General features: G+C 55.9%; 1 protein-coding gene across 2 annotated transcripts; it reads left to right on the forward strand.

The window, feature by feature from the left end:
• The first annotated feature begins 3,992 nt into the window (after nt 1-3,992).
• Nucleotides 3,993-14,296, forward strand: ALX3 (ALX homeobox 3). 2 transcript variants are annotated; one of them, XM_072968048.1, is made up of 5 exons: nt 4,029-4,351; nt 7,145-7,189; nt 9,408-9,724; nt 12,591-12,719; nt 13,132-14,296. In XM_072968048.1, the coding sequence occupies exons 1-5, from the start codon at nt 4,075-4,077 to the stop codon at nt 13,438-13,440; spliced, it is 1,077 nt and encodes a 358-aa protein (XP_072824149.1). In that variant the 5' UTR covers nt 4,029-4,074; the 3' UTR covers nt 13,441-14,296. The 2 variants fall into 2 exon arrangements, with proteins under 2 accessions (XP_031536139.2, XP_072824149.1); XM_031680279.2 differs by lacking the exon at nt 7,145-7,189 and having other exon boundaries at nt 3,993-4,351.
• The last annotated feature ends 2,048 nt before the right edge of the window (nt 14,297-16,344 follow it).

Here is a 16,344-nt window from a genome sequence, read left to right on the forward strand (position 1 = left end):
GCATAGACTTCAAGCTGGATTGTCAGAATCATAGCCAAGAATTGTGGGTATCCACAGCACAAAGCTGCTTTTTTCAAACACCCCCCACCCCTTTCTTTCAAATATCATGGGTGAGGAGGAAGCTCCGGATCTGAAGGTTTATTTACCATTCCTCAGCCTGACCTTCCAGGAAGAATGTCACTAATGAGAAACAATCTACTTGGGCTCCCCAACCCAGAATTTTCATAGGGATCAATTTAGGATTTAAGAGTCTAAACAGGACAAGAGTAGTCCTGACTGTCTTGCCTTCAAAGAAAAAAAAAAAGCAACTGTTCTTCCTGTCTGGAAGGAAGTTTCGTATATGTCAAACAAATATCAGATCTGAGGTTTCATCTTTCCCGTTGTTCCGACCCCTTTGGACATCCACCGGGAGAGAAAGGAGCACATTTGCCTTCGGGTGGTATAGTGTAGGCTGAGGGAAGCTGGAAAGGAAAGGAAAGCTATAGTTCAGACTGATGTCTCCCTAATCCAAGAAATGAACTTACAGTTGAGGCTAGAAACCAGAACTCTGCTCTGGAGACCAGATTCCATTCTAATTCATATACAAACGACTTTTTTTTTCCACTGTGAAGGAGATATTTCCATCCCAGCAAAGTGTACACTCCATGAAGGCAGGGGTCATATCTGACTTGCTCTCTACTGTATTCGACTACCAGCAACTGTCTGTCACATCGTAGGTCTTCCTACTAAATGAACGAATGAAACAATCAGCCAGTGTAAAACGGTTGCAGAGAAACAGCCAGTAAGTATCATTTCCATTTTAAAAGTAATTTTTCTCAGCAGGTGGAAAGTTTTTGGGTTTTTTTTTTTTTCATGATGGGACCTAGGATTATCTGGATCATTCTATCGGTCCATCTTACTGAGTCTCTGGACACAACATCAGTGACAAAACGCTTTTGTAATTCAACTGGTTATTAAACAGCACCAACTCACGTATCCTCTTAAAACTCTGCCCCACATCTGGGGGTCATTAAACCTCTCAGGTGTTAAGACGCTCTGTTTCATTTGGTCTCGGCTTAGCAGAAACCACCCTCCACCACAGCTGGGCGTGGCGAGTCTTGGTAAACTGTCACTTGATGATCAGAAAGGCCGTGGTTCAGCTCCACCTAGGACCAACTGTGTCCCCATCCACTCTGGCCTCAATTTCCCTCTCAGGAAGAAATTCTGACCTTCCTCTGGGAGAAGAAGGAGGTGCACCAAATGATCTCAGCTTTGTTATGTGACAGAGACTGTCAGTGTAGGGTGGGAGACCATTAATCTGAGCATAAGTTTTGGTTCTGCCACTAAGTGGCTATATTCACCTTGGACAAACAGCTTCCTTCTGGGGCCTCAATCTCTCTCTGTAAAAATGGGGGTAATCATTGTGCATCCTTCCTGGGATGGTTGTGAGGATTAAGTAAATTAACATATAGAGAATACATTAGATGGTGCCTGGCATACTGTAAGTACTATGTCTTAGCTATTATTTTTATTTGTAAAATTAGGGCCTCTGTGATTCTCTCAGCCCTCTTAAGAAAGAAAACTTAGTAACTTTTAGGTTTCATTTTTGGTTTTTTCTATGCACCTGCCCCATAAAACTGCCCAGACCTTATATGGATAAAGATAAGAGTTTGCACTAGCAAGAATGGCTCTTCTAAGTACCCTGTTTTGCATGGTCCTGGTAGAAAACCCTCTCAGAGGGGCAACCCAATCTACCTACTCAACTGAAATGTAATCTGTGGTTTCCTGCTGCCTCAGCTCAGTTGGCAACACCATCTCGGCATGGAAATTAATTCTGTTCAAAGAGTGGGAGAATGGCAGGAGGGCCTTCTGGGCTTGAGAAGGGGTGTGGGTCCCTAAGTCTCTCTGCTCAGCCCCAAATTCTGGGCCATTCAGTCTGGGGACAGGAGCCTTCCACCAATTCAGTGATGTAACCCAGAAATCTGGGCTGCAGTTTCTGGATCTCTTAATGATAATAATAATCTCTTAAGTAAACACAGTTCATCACATCCATCAAAACAAGTGCTTGTCCAATATCCCTCATCCATGTGTGTGGCCCATTTTTATGATGAGTAAATTGAGGCTCAGAAAGGTTATCACCTGAGGCAAAACACTTGGCATTCAAGCTAGGCTGCTTTGTTTAAATAGTTGATGATGTTTTTCCTGTGTCATACTTCCACCTTCCATAATAAGCTGCTTGATTACTTTGTGGAACAGAAGAGGGATCCTGAACTGACATAACATACGCCTAAAAAAGTCAACGATATCACAGCCCTAACCCAATAACTATTTTTTTAAATTGAAGTATAGTGGATTTACTAACACAATAATTATTGAAAAATCCTATCAATGGGCAAAAGTGAAACCACTGCAAGTTGGTTTCACAGAGCTGGGATCCACTGGATCCAAGAGAATGGATCCCCCTGGTGAGTCCACAGAGGAAGCTTGATTCCAAGCTAAGCCTCCCTCTTGGCTGGAAATAGCAGCCCCAGGTGCTGCCATCTCACTGTGCCAGTCTGCAGCCTGTGATTAGGGGCCCTAATGGCCATAATGCCTCCAATGTGGTGTTTAAACCAATAAGGCTTCAGAGAAGTTACGGTATGTTTAATAATGGCTTAATGACTACTTGTGAGATGCAAGGCTTCTGGTTCCTGTTTGGCCTTGATTTACAGCCCAGCTCTGGCTGAGGACAGCCAAGAAACCCCCCTCTAAGCCCCCAGCGGAAGAGGGAGGTGTTCACACCAGGCCTCTTGGATTCCTTTAAAAATTGAGAATTCAAATGAAATACAAATGATGACTTCCCACCCCTCTCGCTAGTCTCTGAAAGCACTGAAAATACAATCGGTGTAACCCAGACCTAGAGGTCCCTCAATCCACAGAAGTGAGCAGGGTCCTAGGGCCCTCGGGTATTTCTGCAGCTTCCCAGTAGGGTGGAGGGTGTTTCACTTGTCAGAAATTCTAAGCTACTGCCCTAGTCCCATGCTTCCTTTTGGCTAGGGAGACCCAACACTTAGGAGATATGGTTCCACCTTCATCTTCCTCCAAAATGGCAGGCCAGGGGCAATAAAGCCCTGAGGTCTGAGCTGCAGACAGACTCTCTCCAGTGGGTCTCCAGGAACTTCATGCTCATTTGCCACTAAAAGGCATTCACTCCATGCCTGCTGTTCAAACACAAAACCCTCTAGGTACTCTCCCACCTGCTTCAGTGGTAACCTCTGCTGGACTCTGTTCAGTCCTGAACTGCCCCTGCGAGACCCCTGTCTTCTCTGGCCCTGCCTCTGCTTCTGAAACCCACCAGGAATATATAGAAAGACTCTGAGGATTGACTGTGTCCAACCTCCGCAGTCACATGAGGACACTAAGTGGCTAGTTCAAGGTCCCACAGCTACTTAATGAGAGTGCCCACCTCCCCAGCCCCCAGATTAGAGCTGCTTCCACACAACACTCCCAATGACGCCTCTCCCGGTGAGAAACAGAGATTTCCAACGGGGGTGTTTTTGCTGGAGGCAACGTTCTTCCTACTCCCAGCAAAGAGTTAGGTAAAATCCCAGCCCGGCCCCTACCTGCTCCCTGGCCACCATCCCAGGCAATGTCTAGAGACCAGGCCTAAAAGTACTTGTTGCGAGTGGAGGGGGACTCTACCCCCGAACAGCCTCCCGCATCCAGAAGCAAGAGCCTCTAGCTATCAGGGCTAAGGGTGCAACTCTAAACAAGGGACTCACCAAGATGGATAGACAAAAGGGACCCTGCCCTCCAGAGGGGGTGGCTCCCTCCCCCTCTTCTCGAACTTCCTCTGATACGGGGACTGGAGTGAATCAGGGGGCTCCCGGGATCCGAGGGGTTAACCTGCGCGGGCCGCACGTGACGTGGATGGTTCCAGCATTAAGTCAGAGCGAGGCCCCTTCCCCGTCCCCCGCCCCCCACCCCCCGCGGCGCGCGCCGCTCCCGGGGGCTCCGCGCCCCCGCGCCCAGGTCCCTCCCCCTTGGCGGGCGCTCACAGGCCGCGCGGGCAGCGCGAGCCCCGGAACCCCGGCGGCCTGTGCGCCCCGAGCCGGCATGGACCCCGAGCGCTGCGCGCCTTTCGGCGTGGGGCCCGGGCCTGGCCCCTACGCGGCCGCCGGGGACGAGCCTCCGGGCCCACAGGGAACCCCCTCCTCCGTGCCTCACCTGCACCCCGCGCCGCCCCGCGGCCCGCGGCTGACCCGCTTTCCGGCCTGCGGACCCCTAGAGCCCTACCTCCCGGAGCCGGCCAAGCCGCCCGCCAAGTACCTGCAGGACCTCGGACCGGGCCCGGCGCTCAACGGCGGCCACTTTTACGAGGGACCCGCGGAAGGTAACGCGCGGCGCGGGGCGTAGCGCGCAGCCTCGACCCACTCTCCCACTTCCTTCCCCGGGCCCGCCGGGGCCTCCTCGCTCCCCTCTCCCGCTTGCCTATTTCTTAACTTTTTACTCCTCTCGCCCCTCGCCACGGCTCCCTCTGAAGCCAGACCAGCGCTGGTCCCGCGCGAAAGCCAGCGCGGTGCGGGTGTCAGAGCCATCCGTGCCTCTGGCGGCCTGGAACGGGAGGCGGGAGGTCGAGAGAGAGGGTGGAGCGGCGACTGCCCGGGGCCCAGTCGGGCCCGAAAGCGGCTGGAACCGGGAAGGAGACATCGTGCTTGGCCAGAGTTGGGCTGGAACTGCCACCGACACAGAAGCCCAGACCCGGCCCAGGGCCTGGGAGCCACACTGAACTCTCGGCCCCGATGCGGGGAGAGAAGCGCGGCTTTTGTGTCTGGCGCCCGCTGAGGGCCCCGAGGCGGGCCCCGACCTTTACTAGCCAAGCTGGACTCAGCCGAGGGCTGCGGCCTGCCCTCCCCCGGGAAAGGCGCTACTGCCTGCGCCTTAGGCGCTCGAGGCAATGGCTGCGGCTGGTCCTGCAGTGCCGGGGCCATTCTCAATACGGAATAACTGTTTCCTTATTTCCCAGACTAACCTGGCCTCCCCGTCGTTACGGACGGCGATGGCCACTCTTCTTGCGGTCTTGGTTTCCTCTCACTGGATTGTCACCGCGGGGGCCGTCGGGAGCGGGCCTAAACACTGGGCACCGCCGGCTTCTGGGCCGGTGCCCTAATCGTTAAGGCCAGTTGGACGGCGCAGTTTCCAAGAACGCGCCTGAATGCAAGGACCTGGCGTGCGGGTCCGCAGCCCGCTGCATCCGCTGACCCGTGGAAGTGTCCGCGCTCGCGCCCGCCGCATCTCTGCTGCTGCCACATCCCTCGGTTTAGGCCCAGAGCCTGATCCTCCGAGATCGGCCCCAACCCTCCTCCGCCCCGCTGGCGCCTCGCGGGCCTCCACGGAGTGGCCAGGCAGCTCGGGCCTTCGCCTAGTCGGGGCGGTGGGAATGTGTAGGGGAGGTATGTGGGGGTCAGCGAGGAAATGAGCGAGTCCGCGGAGCTTCGTGTCTGTGCCCTTTGAAAAAGGTTCTCCTGATAAAAACCACAGTTGGGACTTAATGAGAAGCAGTTGGTCTGGCTCCTCTGATCCCAGCCAGACGGCGGCGAACGCGCAGCGCCCTGAGCACCGCCGAGAACAGGTACTCAGCCTTGCTCGGCGCGCAGCGTCGGGCACGACCCACCTCGCGGGTCTCAGTCCCTGCTGGGAGCGACAGGCCGCCGGGACACTGAAAGCCGGACCTGCTCCGGCACCGCGCAGACTGCGGAGAGCGCTGAAACAGAACGAGCGGCGGGAGGAACCTGGCGACGGCAAGGGTGACAACAACGAAATGCATAGAAAGAAAATCAGAGTGTAAACAACCAAAAAGAGGAAAAGGAAATTGAACAAAACAACGGAGGAGAAAGGCAAGAAGAGGAGGTAAAAGGCAATCGGCGAGCTGGATAGAACGGAAAGGAATAAATGAAGAACGAAAGAAAAAAAAAGTGGAGGATCGAACGAAGCGGGTAAATGGAGGAGGGAACGGACGAAAAGAGGAGCAGCAGACAAAAGGAAAGAAAAAAGGGACATCCAAAAAGAGTAGAAAATAATAAAATGGAACAACCGGGAGAAAGAAATTAATGATTCAAACAGACCAAACGAAAAGAAGGCTCGGCGGGTGCGAGCGGAGCCTGCGTAGAGACCCCAGCCGCCGCTGGCCTCCCGGGTGCCCTGGCCGGAACTCGGCGGGCGGGCGAGGGGCCTGTGTCCCTGCGGCGCGGCCGGGCTGCTAGGGAGGGCCGGCTCCGGGGACTCGGGCTGCCCAGTCTGCTTGGTGGGTAATGTTGGTCAAAGGGGTATTCCGCCTTATTTCCCGGCTTCTAAAATAACGAGCTCTGAGCGTTTCCAGTTCAGACCAGTGAGCGCGCAGCTGCTCCCCAGCTGCGGCGCGATCTTTCCGAGGCTGGGCAATTGCGCGTTTGAGAGCTTGGCGCACCGCGCTCTTCTCGAGCCCTTTACGGCCGCCCTTTGCAGAGAGCGCCAGCTCTGGTTTGGATCCCGGTCGCGTCCTGGAGATGCCAGCCACCCTCTCGCCCTCTGCGCGTGGCTGCTCAGAGGGCGGGAGAAGTGTTTGGCCGTTCCTTCCTGCTTTGCCGGGGGCCGTCCAGTCTGTCCCCTAGCTTGGCTACTTGATCTCGAGGGCGCCCGCCGCTGGAGCCCTAAAACGAATAACCTGGCGGGCCGCGCTCCCCGGTGCCGCTGCGGACTTAGAGGAGAGTCCCAAGTCGTCAGTCCCTTCTGAGGCCTCTAGACCAAAGCTGGGAACCTCTAGGAAGAGAGCACCAAGGCCCCGCTGGGGTTTACAAGGGAAGCGTATGCCCACACCAGCTCTGGCGCTTTGCGGAAGCCCAGGCCTCAGCGAGCGCGGGTCGCTTGGGAAAGGGCGTGCGTGGAGCAAGGCTGCTGCGAAAGCTGAAAGCCAGATGGCTGGTCCTGCGACGTCAATGGACACCATTCATGGGGGACAATGGGGCTCCCAGTTGGCCGCGGAGTGGTGCCGCTTTGGGGCCGCCACCGCTGAAGGCCCTGGCAGCCCGGGTGTAAGGAAGTGCACCGGGCCTGGGAGTGGAGTCAGGGACAGATTTCCGCTGATGCTTGTCCTGACTCCTGTCTTTGAGTCCTGACAGACTGCTGCTGTGGTTCTGCATTTGTCCAGGCCGTGGATACCCCAGTGCTGAGCTCCAGGCTTCCAATTTCCAACGTGAGCACTACCCCGTTAATGACCCAGTGTCCCCACCAGGTGCAAGTGACTCCCATACACAGCCTGTGCACGCCTGAAACACGCTCCGGGCCTTGCAGTGCAGCCTCTCCCTGACAAGCATAGATTCAAACTGCCAGCTTCTGTTCCTGCTCTGCCTTTCTTTGATTGCTGCCCTCCATTTATCCCACCTCCATCTCTTTTCTCTTCTGGGCCTTGCTCCTCAAGAGGCTGCTTGTTCAATGAGGCATGCCCCTGTCCCCCTAGAGGGGGAATGCTGCCCTCACGTTGGAGTCCAGGCAGATGGAGGTTGTTTCAGGGCAATGGCAATGAAGAGGGGAGAAGTTCTGTGATCCCTGGAGAGGGCTGTAGAATGTGCAGGCACAGGCGGTCAGCAGGGGCTGGGAGGCTTGGCCCTTTTGGGGATGGCTATTCCGAGAAGTCCTGCTCCACTGTCATCCCTTACCCTGGTAGCTAGGTGGCTTAAGGTCAGGAAGGCAAGTCCCAGAGCCCCAAAACTGGTCACTTACTCTGGGCAGAGATGGAGGGCCCAAGAGGCAGATAAGCAAACCCAGAGCTTTGGAAAGCCTATTGTGGTGATGTCCGTGCCCCTCTGACCCCCATCCCTGAGCCACCCTTGCTTGCTTCTGCCTAGAGCCCTGCAGGCTCTCCCTCTGAATTCAAGATACCAAGACCCCTCCCTCTCAGGCCTGCTATGTGTGCAGTGTCTCCTTCTAGTCTCCCCGGCCTTCTGACCATTTAAAATTATTTGGTTCAACTTCCAATCAGTCTTCCTTACTCAGGTCCTACCAGAGGAAACTACCCCTAGGACGGAAATGTGTTACCCAGGAATAGAAGTCAGGGACTGACGCATTTTCTTCCCCATGCTCCACCTGAGTTATGAAAGAAGCCTGGAGTCTGGGCTGTCACTATGCACCGGTCTGAGGGCAGGCACTGCCTGACTCTCCCCGACTTCCAGGACACACTCAGGAAGCCGAGCTTATTTCACAGCCTGGGTGGTCCTGGGAGGTCACCAACCATCTTCCAACTGAGGGGAACCTTGCCTGACTTGTCCACCACAATGCAGGCAGGGACTCATCAGACCCAGAACCCCAGAGCCCATCTCTCCAGTCCTGTCCTCCCCACCACCGGCCACAGCTGTGATCCCAACACCGAGTCCTGAGAAAGAAACTGCCTCTTGGTGCCAGCTCACTGGGCCTCCTGGGGGCCAGGCCCCCGCCGGGGATGGGCCTGGGGCCAGGGAAGGGGCTGTGTGAGTCAGTGGCCCGTCTTTGTGGCGTCGCTCCTGCCATCCCAGGGGACCGTTGAGAAGAGATTTCATGGCTACGCTGCTGGGGGTCCTCGCCAGAGGGAGAGGGAGGGGTGATCAGGGTGACCTATTTTTCACCATGCCCCAGTCATGGCGGGCTCCACCTAGCTTCCTGAGTGAGAGCTAGCACGTCAGAGCAGGGCTGCTTGCTAATTGTGGGCACTGAGAGAGCCGTCATAAACTCCCGGGAAGGGAGGGGGTAGACAATGACGAGGATGATGGGCTATGGGGCTGTGCCCTGTTTCCACACTGTCCCCCATCTCTCCTTCTCCGAGCACAGTCTGTCTCCTGTCCTCTACTCTACATTTTCATAGGAATTTGATAATCCCTCTTGAAGCTTCTTTGCCCCATCTTGCCCCTCATTTGACATTGTCCTGAAACTTGGGGTTCAGAGAATAAGGCATAGCCAGATCAGCCATATGTGGTCTGAACATCCCTGTCCCTTGTCCAGTCCTGGAGCAGAGGCATGGGAACCAGGACCTGCAGAGTCAGGGACAAGGAGGCACTTCCTGGCAGAGGCAGGGAGTGTCAACCACGCCATCCCCATCCCTTCTTCCTACCCCCGTGCTAGGCCCTGCCATGCACCGATCCTGGCACCTCCACACCCTGTGGGACACGCCACCACAGAGCGCTTCCCAGAAATGAACCCCCCTCCGGCCCCAGCAGATCCACCCAGACCACAGAGCACAGCCTTCCCCAGGGCCCCCTCCCCAGCTGGAGGCTCCGCAGGCAGGCCTCCAAATGCCAGGCTCCCTTGGAGGGTGGCTGCTTGGAGGAAAAAGGAAGGGGGAGGCGGGGACTGGAGCGTCAACGTTCTTCCCCCTCCCTCTATTCCACCCACAAAACCCCCTGGTTCGGTTTCCATCCTCCTTTTTGTGTTTTCCATTGCAGCTGAGGAGAAGGCCTCCAAAGCTGCCAGCTTCCCCCAGCTGCCCTTGGACTGCCGAGGGGACCCCAGAGACAGGCCCTCTAACGTGCCAAGCTCCCCAGGCCCCTGCCTGGCCAGCCTACGTGCCCCTCTGTCCCCGGGACTCCCTGACTCCATGGAGTTGGCCAAGAACAAGAGCAAGAAGCGCCGTAATCGTACGACCTTCAGCACATTCCAGCTGGAGGAGCTGGAGAAAGTCTTCCAGAAAACCCACTACCCTGATGTGTATGCCCGGGAGCAGCTGGCTCTGCGCACGGACCTAACCGAGGCCCGGGTACAGGTGAGGGCACCCCGGCCACAGGGTTCTCTGGCTGACTCGACCATCCAGACTGAGACAGGCCATGGGAAGGCTGGGAGAGGTGGACGCTGGCACCACACAGAGCTGTCTTTCCCAGTGCCTGCCCCCGCTGGCCCTCCTGGGCTCCCCTCCACGCCTGGCTCTGCTGCAGCCACAGGCTTGCAGCCCAAGTTGAGGCTTCTGCATGGGAGGGGGGTGACAGCCTCCTGGAGTCAAAAGACCTGTGTGAGAGTCCTAACTCTGCCACTTACTAGCTGACAGGTGACTTGGCTCAGTCTTGGCTTCCCAATTTAGGAAAAGAGAATGATAGTAATACCTACATAAGGAGTATCTTTGAGAATCACAGATGTGACAGCATTTTGGAAGCAGTGAAAAGCTAAACACATATCAGGGCTGCTCCAGAGGTAGCTACTAGAAATTGGGAGAGTCCCTGTCAGGGGTCTCAGGATCAGTGATGCTTAAAGCCACCCTGAGCCAGTGACCGTGGCTCGGAGAGTCTGGTCAGGAGCCCGTGCCCATGACAAACGCTCCCCAACAGAGATCAGTTCCCGGGGCTTCCTGAATGAGGCTGTCGCCAGCTTCACTAGGGTGGAGCCCAGCCTGCTCCACTGGCTGGATGGGGTGGGAGGATGGAGGGATCCTAGGACAGGGAGAAGGGAAGGGACTCCATGTCCAAGGCATGCTGAAAGTGAGAAAGGTGGCAGGCAGGAGATGGGGCTGGAAAAGGAGGCTTCAGTAAGAGTCTGGCCCAACAGGTAGATGGTCATTGCTGCCTTGCTCTGAACCAGCTTGATACGCAGCAGGCTCCCTGATGCCAAGCAGGAGGCGCCGGGAGAGGGGTTAGCTTTGGACTTCTCAGGAAAGGTGAGGAGGCGAACTTTAAGCAGAAGACAGTCCCTCTCCCAGCAGAGGAGACTGAGTAGAGGCAGCACTCATTCTTATCACACCCTGCATGGGGTGGGGCCCTCCAGAGGCTCTGAGGGTGAGGTAGGAGCCAGCACTGGCAGAATGTGGGGACCAGCAGTCTAGCAGAGAAGGCCCTACAGCTGGATCCAGCATAGCACCAGAGGAGCTTGGGCTGTTTCCCTTTCTCTGCTGGGTCTTCCTGCTCCCATGTTCCTACCAGGTGGCACCCAAAACAGACTTCCTCCCCAGGGTTCCTCAGGGCCTGGGGCCATGAGGGTAAGAGGCCCAGCACTGGGACAACCCCAGATTACATAAGCCATGGAAGTCCAAATGTCGCATCTCTAGACAGCCCAGCAAGCCTCAGCCAGGGAAGAGAGGGGGAAGGGGAGGGAAACAGGGTGAGGGAGCTGGTTCTGAATAGCTGCCCCTATGGAAGTGCTCTGGGGCAGCGGAGCACACGCCCCACTGCTCTTCTAGGCCTTTTCAACCCTGAAAGGGTGGAGGGGTGGCCACAAGGCCCCCAGACCTAGTCCAGAAGCTTCCCCCATGATTGAGGCCCAAGAATAGGGAGCTTGACAAGAGCCAGACGCCACCCATAGACCTCGCCCATGGAGAGGTGTGACAGGACCACTTGGGACAGTGCAGGGGCAGGTTCAGGGCACAGAGGGGAGAGCAGGTGGTGACAGGGAAGAATTCCCAGGAAAGTGATCAGCAGCTGCAGGCTCTTTCATCTGCCTGCAGGGAGAGAGAACAGAGGAAGGAGAGCCAGGCAGCTGGGCAGGTGGTGTGCCCTTTCCCAGCCCAGGCCTGCTCTGGGATCTGCAACCCGGGTTAGGGGCTGAGAGAGCACCCAGCTTTTGAACTGTCAGGCCTTTCCTGCCTGCATGAGAGGCAGCGTGTGGAGTGAGGGACTCGGGGTTACTTGCACACACACATACACAGCTTCTTTTGCTGTGGCTCCCAGCTAAATCCCTGGAAAGCAGGTGGCTTTCTGGTTTGGTTTGGTTTTGATACTGCCAATGTCTAGCCTAGAGCCTGACACATAAAAGTTTATTAGATGATAGAAATGCAAAATGCGTGCACCAACACACATAGGGCATATACCAGACGACAAATCCATCCCAGATACGTGCACAGCACACAGATATGCCACCCGCACCTGCCAGGAGCTCACAAATGAATGGGAAAGACAGATTCCAAAGCAGATAATGCTACTAGAATGTGGTAAGTACAATGAGAACAATGCTGGGGTATTTCAAAGTCCAGTGGAGGGTGCCCATTTCAGACGTGTGGAGGGGATGGGTAGAACAAAGGCAGGGAGGCACGATGTAGCAGTGTTTCAGAGGGGAACTGGGGTGGGAGGCAGCTATGAAGAATCGAGTGTTGTGACCTGGCAGGAGATGAGGCTGTGGAGAGGAACAGGGGTCAGTGCCAAGGGCCTTGTCTAGGCTGAGGTCTCCAGGGAACCACTGAGGGTTTAAGCAGGACTAGGACCTGAACAGAAATATCTTTAAGATTTCTCAGATGCGGTGAGGTGGGTATATTGGGAAAGGAGATGAGGTGGGGAGGCTAGAAACACAACATATGTGCACTGGTACACCCAGGAAGTGCCCAGAGGCCACGGACTCCAATAACACCCTTACCAGACACAGCCAGGCTGGAGAATCAGAGAGTGACCCAGCCTGGGGATCTGGGGCGGGCCCATGGGGCCAATAAACCCCCTCTGGGCTTGGGCCTCTCTTAGGCCCCATCCCAAGCAACCCCCCGGGGCCCTGAGAACGATGTGAATTTACAAGTTCCTGCAACTCAAGATCCTCCAGCCTTGAGCCAGCTCCCCACCTCCCCACAGGAGGACACAACCGTCAGCTCTCTCCCCAGTAGACTCCATGCCTCAGGGCTGCTTTATCAGTCACCCCCTTAACCTCCCCCAACCCGCTCCCAGGTCTGGTTTCAGAACCGCAGAGCCAAGTGGCGGAAGCGTGAACGTTATGGGAAGATCCAGGAGGGGCGGAACCCCTTCACGTCTGCCTATGACATCTCTGTGCTGCCTCGAACCGACAGCCATCCCCAGGTGAGACCCCCTCCGCACTAGGGTCAGGGCCTGACAGTTCTGTGAGGAGGCCAGCAAACGTATGAGCTCTGGCCCTGGGGAGACCTGGAGCAGCAGTAGGGCTGTGTGTGACTGTGGGTAAATCACTTCTTCCTCTGCAAAATGGGCTCTTACCAGTCTCATGAATGATGTGTGCAGAGCAGCTGGTACAAAGGAATCACTGAAGGAACTCCTATTTTGAGAAGCAATGGCAGGGGCCTCCTGAGGTGCCACTGGGAGAAGTGGGGGCAGGAGTGAGCAAACACTAGACCTGGCCCAAGTGGAGTTTTCTTGGAAAGTTTCTGAAGCCCTGAGGACAAAGAGGGGGTCTCTAGGTAAGGAAGGTGGCCCCTGGGACTCCTGATTCATGGGCCTTCTTTTTCTCTCTTTTCAGCTGCAGAACTCCCTGTGGCCCAGTCCAGGGTCTGGGAGCCCTGGGGGCCCCTGCCTCGTGTCTCCAGAGGGCATCCCCTCCCCATGTATGTCTCCGTACTCCCACTCTCATGGGAATGTGGCTGGCTTCATGGGGGTGCCAGCCTCTCCTGGAGCCCACCCTGGTATCTACTCCATCCACAGCTTTTCCCCCGCTCTAGGGGGCCACAGCTTTGAGCCCTCCCCAGATGACGACTATAAGTCTCCAAGCCTCATCTCACTCAGGGTGAAGCCCAAGGAGCCGCCCAGCCTGCTGAACTGGACCACGTGATCTGTTGCGTGGACACGCAGACTGAGCTGCCCAACCCCATTTCTGTTCCCAGCTGCTCCCACCCCACCCCGGCCTGGATGCCAGAGAGGACACACCTCTGCCTCCAAGCCCCAGATGGTTCCTGGAGGCCCCGGCAGAGCAGCTGGGACCCTCAGGCTTCCGCAGGGAAAAGCTACAGAGTCTTTTCTCTTAGAATAAGGTGGGGCTGTCCAGGAAAGAGCAGGCTTCAAACGGGTAGGATTCTTCCTACCATACAGTGGGTCCCCTCACCCAAACTCTGGGCTGGAGGAGGAAGATACTGCCCTGCTTCCTTCAGACTTCGCCTGTCATCCCTCCAGCTGAAACAGCTTAACTGACTCCTCATTCAGGGAATGCAGGAAGATGAGAGGAGGAGGACACAGGTTGAAATAGGAGCTCCTTGCCACTTAGGGGAAACCAGGGCCTTGTATGATCACTAGGGCCGGCTTCACTGGCCCCTCCCACCACAAGGGGGCGTGCACCCAGCGTCAAAGACCTGGAAACGAGGTCCCTGTAAAAGGTGCCCCCTTCTCCCCTGTTCAGCCATCTCTATTCCTGTCCTGTGCTCCCTTCAGCAACATGCTATGGAGTCCTCTCCCCCTCCAAGGGGCAGAAATTCCACCAGAAACTACCAAATACTTGGATTCTCTTCCATGAGAGCAAGCCAGAGCTATGTCATGGAAACTGTAGGATCCCTTGGTTTACTATATGGATGTTGGTAATGGTAAAACAGATTTCTACAGACTCAGCCCCTGAGATCCCAACCCCCACTTTTGTAAAGATACTTTTGTAAAAAATGTGCTGCCCAGCATTATAATAAAGGTGGCAGTATTTTTTATACCAAGTGATTGTGTCTCCTCAGGGTTTGGCACGTGGTTGCTCCAGGGCTGGTCTGTGCCAGGGTCCAGGCAGGGATCCCAGAGGCTAGGGGAAGATGGGCCTGTCGCCAGCCCTCGAAGCCCATGCATGCCATGCCTGGCTCTGTCACCTGCCCAGGGTCAACTGGTATCGGGAGGCAGGGAGGAAAGCCTGGTTCTAGGGCTGCTGAACTCATTTGGAAGAACTGGGGGTGGGAAGGGGAGTGAGAAAGCTGAGAGAAGCTTGCAGCTGGACTGATGTCGGAGAGGAGATGGGATGAAGTCCGGGGAGCCCACGGAGGGCTCTGAACTACCCTGGCTGGGACCCTGGAGTAGTGGGGGTGGGGCCGTTCCCTGCTCTCAGACGCCCCAGGAGCACGTCTGAGCAGTAGGGCAGAGACGAAAGCCAGGACTCTTTCTTGTGGTTTCAGAGTATTACCCATTCTATCCTTCATCCCCGCTTTCTGCCTTATCTTCCTGGAAGGCAGGAAAAAAGCAGGCCTGGCCCTCCCACCTTCCCACCCTCCCAGTAAACACAACCACATTGCTCAGAGCAGCTCAGCCTCAGCTAGCAGCTCAGGCCCCCCAAGCCTGGGCCTCCTCCTCCAGGCACAGAGAAACCCAAGCACACAAAGACGCCAGCACCATGCTTATTCCCAAGGAGGGCGCAAGTCCCCCATCACATGGGATTTTTCCGGCCGAAATAGTCACTGTGACAAGACTCAAGCATACCCCAGAGGAAACCAGTGTCTTCCTTCCCTTCCCTTCCCTTCATTTGAGGGTCTGGCTTCTGGTGATTTCTCTCCTCTATCGGAGGCTCTGAGGTCCAGGTGTGAGCCCATGTCCATTGGGAAGGGAAGAGTCCGGGTAGCAGGGAGAGGCAGACCTAGCTACCACTGATGAGCAGAACCACCTTCACCCAGCTGGTCAATAATGAACTGTGGTGCAAACCCACGCTTCTAATTCCAGGGCTAAGACCACTGCACTAGAAGTTTCTTGACGTAAGGAGTGGCCGGCAAAATTTTGCATTTTCTCACAAAAGTTAGATGCAGAGAGAAAGATTAGTTTGTTCTACAAATAGAGTGCCCCCTGTGCCAGGCATTGTACTGGGTGCCAGAGATAGAAGGTCAAGAAAAACCATGATTCCCCCTCTCCCACAGCTTAGAAAGAGGGAAGAGGGAAGGAGCTGTGAAAGCAAAGGAAGCAGCATTGGGGAAGAGACAGACAAGAGATGAAAACAAAGTCAAGTCAGAGAGTAACACGCAGGGGCAGGGGCGGGAGAGGAGGACAGAGGCCTGGGAGCAGGCCCTGTGCAGGAGGGAGGCCCTGGTTGGGGAGGGCACAGGGAGGCCAGGGACCAGCTACTAGCTCCCATCCAGGGGCATCTGCCCACAGCTCATATTTTTCTGTCCAGTGACAGCTAAATGAAGAGAAAGCTAACTTTACAACCGCCCACTTCACACATAATGAATATGAATGGGCATCCCGGAGCCTGTTCCCCGGGATTATCTGTGAGTTGACGGGTTCTCCCACTGACTGGGCCATCCCAGCCGACCTGTCCCCCGGCTGGGACTAGGGCAGCCCTTCCACCTGCTTCCCATTAGCTGTCCTCCCATCCTCCCCTCCTCCTCCACACCCTAGGCATCTCACCCCTAAGACACAGCCCCTAGGTCTCCAGATGCCCCGCCCCCAGCCTCACTCCAGAGGCGACCTCAGCCCTCAGCCTAGGCCCAATGTTTCCCCAACGCCAGGCTGGGGCTCTGGGCAGCCCTTCTGGAAAAGGAAAAGGGAAGTAGGCCTACTTGGAATCTCAACTTAAGAGAGGTGCTAGGCTCGGTCTCCCTTTACTAAGGCTCCTCGACTCCAGTGAGGCCTACCCAGAGAAGTCCTAAATCTGGGTCCTGGCAGGGGCCTGGACACCAGACTGCAAGAGGAGGGCCTTAGCCAGCTCACCCTCAGTCCAGGCTTCCAGCTTCAGTCCACATCAGGAAATGCTTCTCATTAGAGGCATACAGTCTTCATTCCCCGC

The sequence above is a fragment of the Vicugna pacos genome, chromosome 9, assembly GCF_048564905.1.
Source record: "Vicugna pacos chromosome 9, VicPac4, whole genome shotgun sequence".
NCBI lineage: Eukaryota > Metazoa > Chordata > Mammalia > Artiodactyla > Camelidae > Vicugna > Vicugna pacos.

Coding starts and splice junctions, on each gene's coding strand:
- ALX3 (XM_072968048.1), top strand. CDS start 4,075: ATGGACCCCGAGCGCTGCGCGCCTTTCGGCGTGGGGCCCGGGCCTGGC. Junction 7,190..9,407: donor CCAGGCTTCCAATTTCCAAC/GTGAGCACTACC, acceptor TTTCCATTGCAG/CTGAGGAGAAGGCCTCCAAA. Junction 12,720..13,131: donor GAACCGACAGCCATCCCCAG/GTGAGACCCCCT, acceptor CTCTCTTTTCAG/CTGCAGAACTCCCTGTGGCC.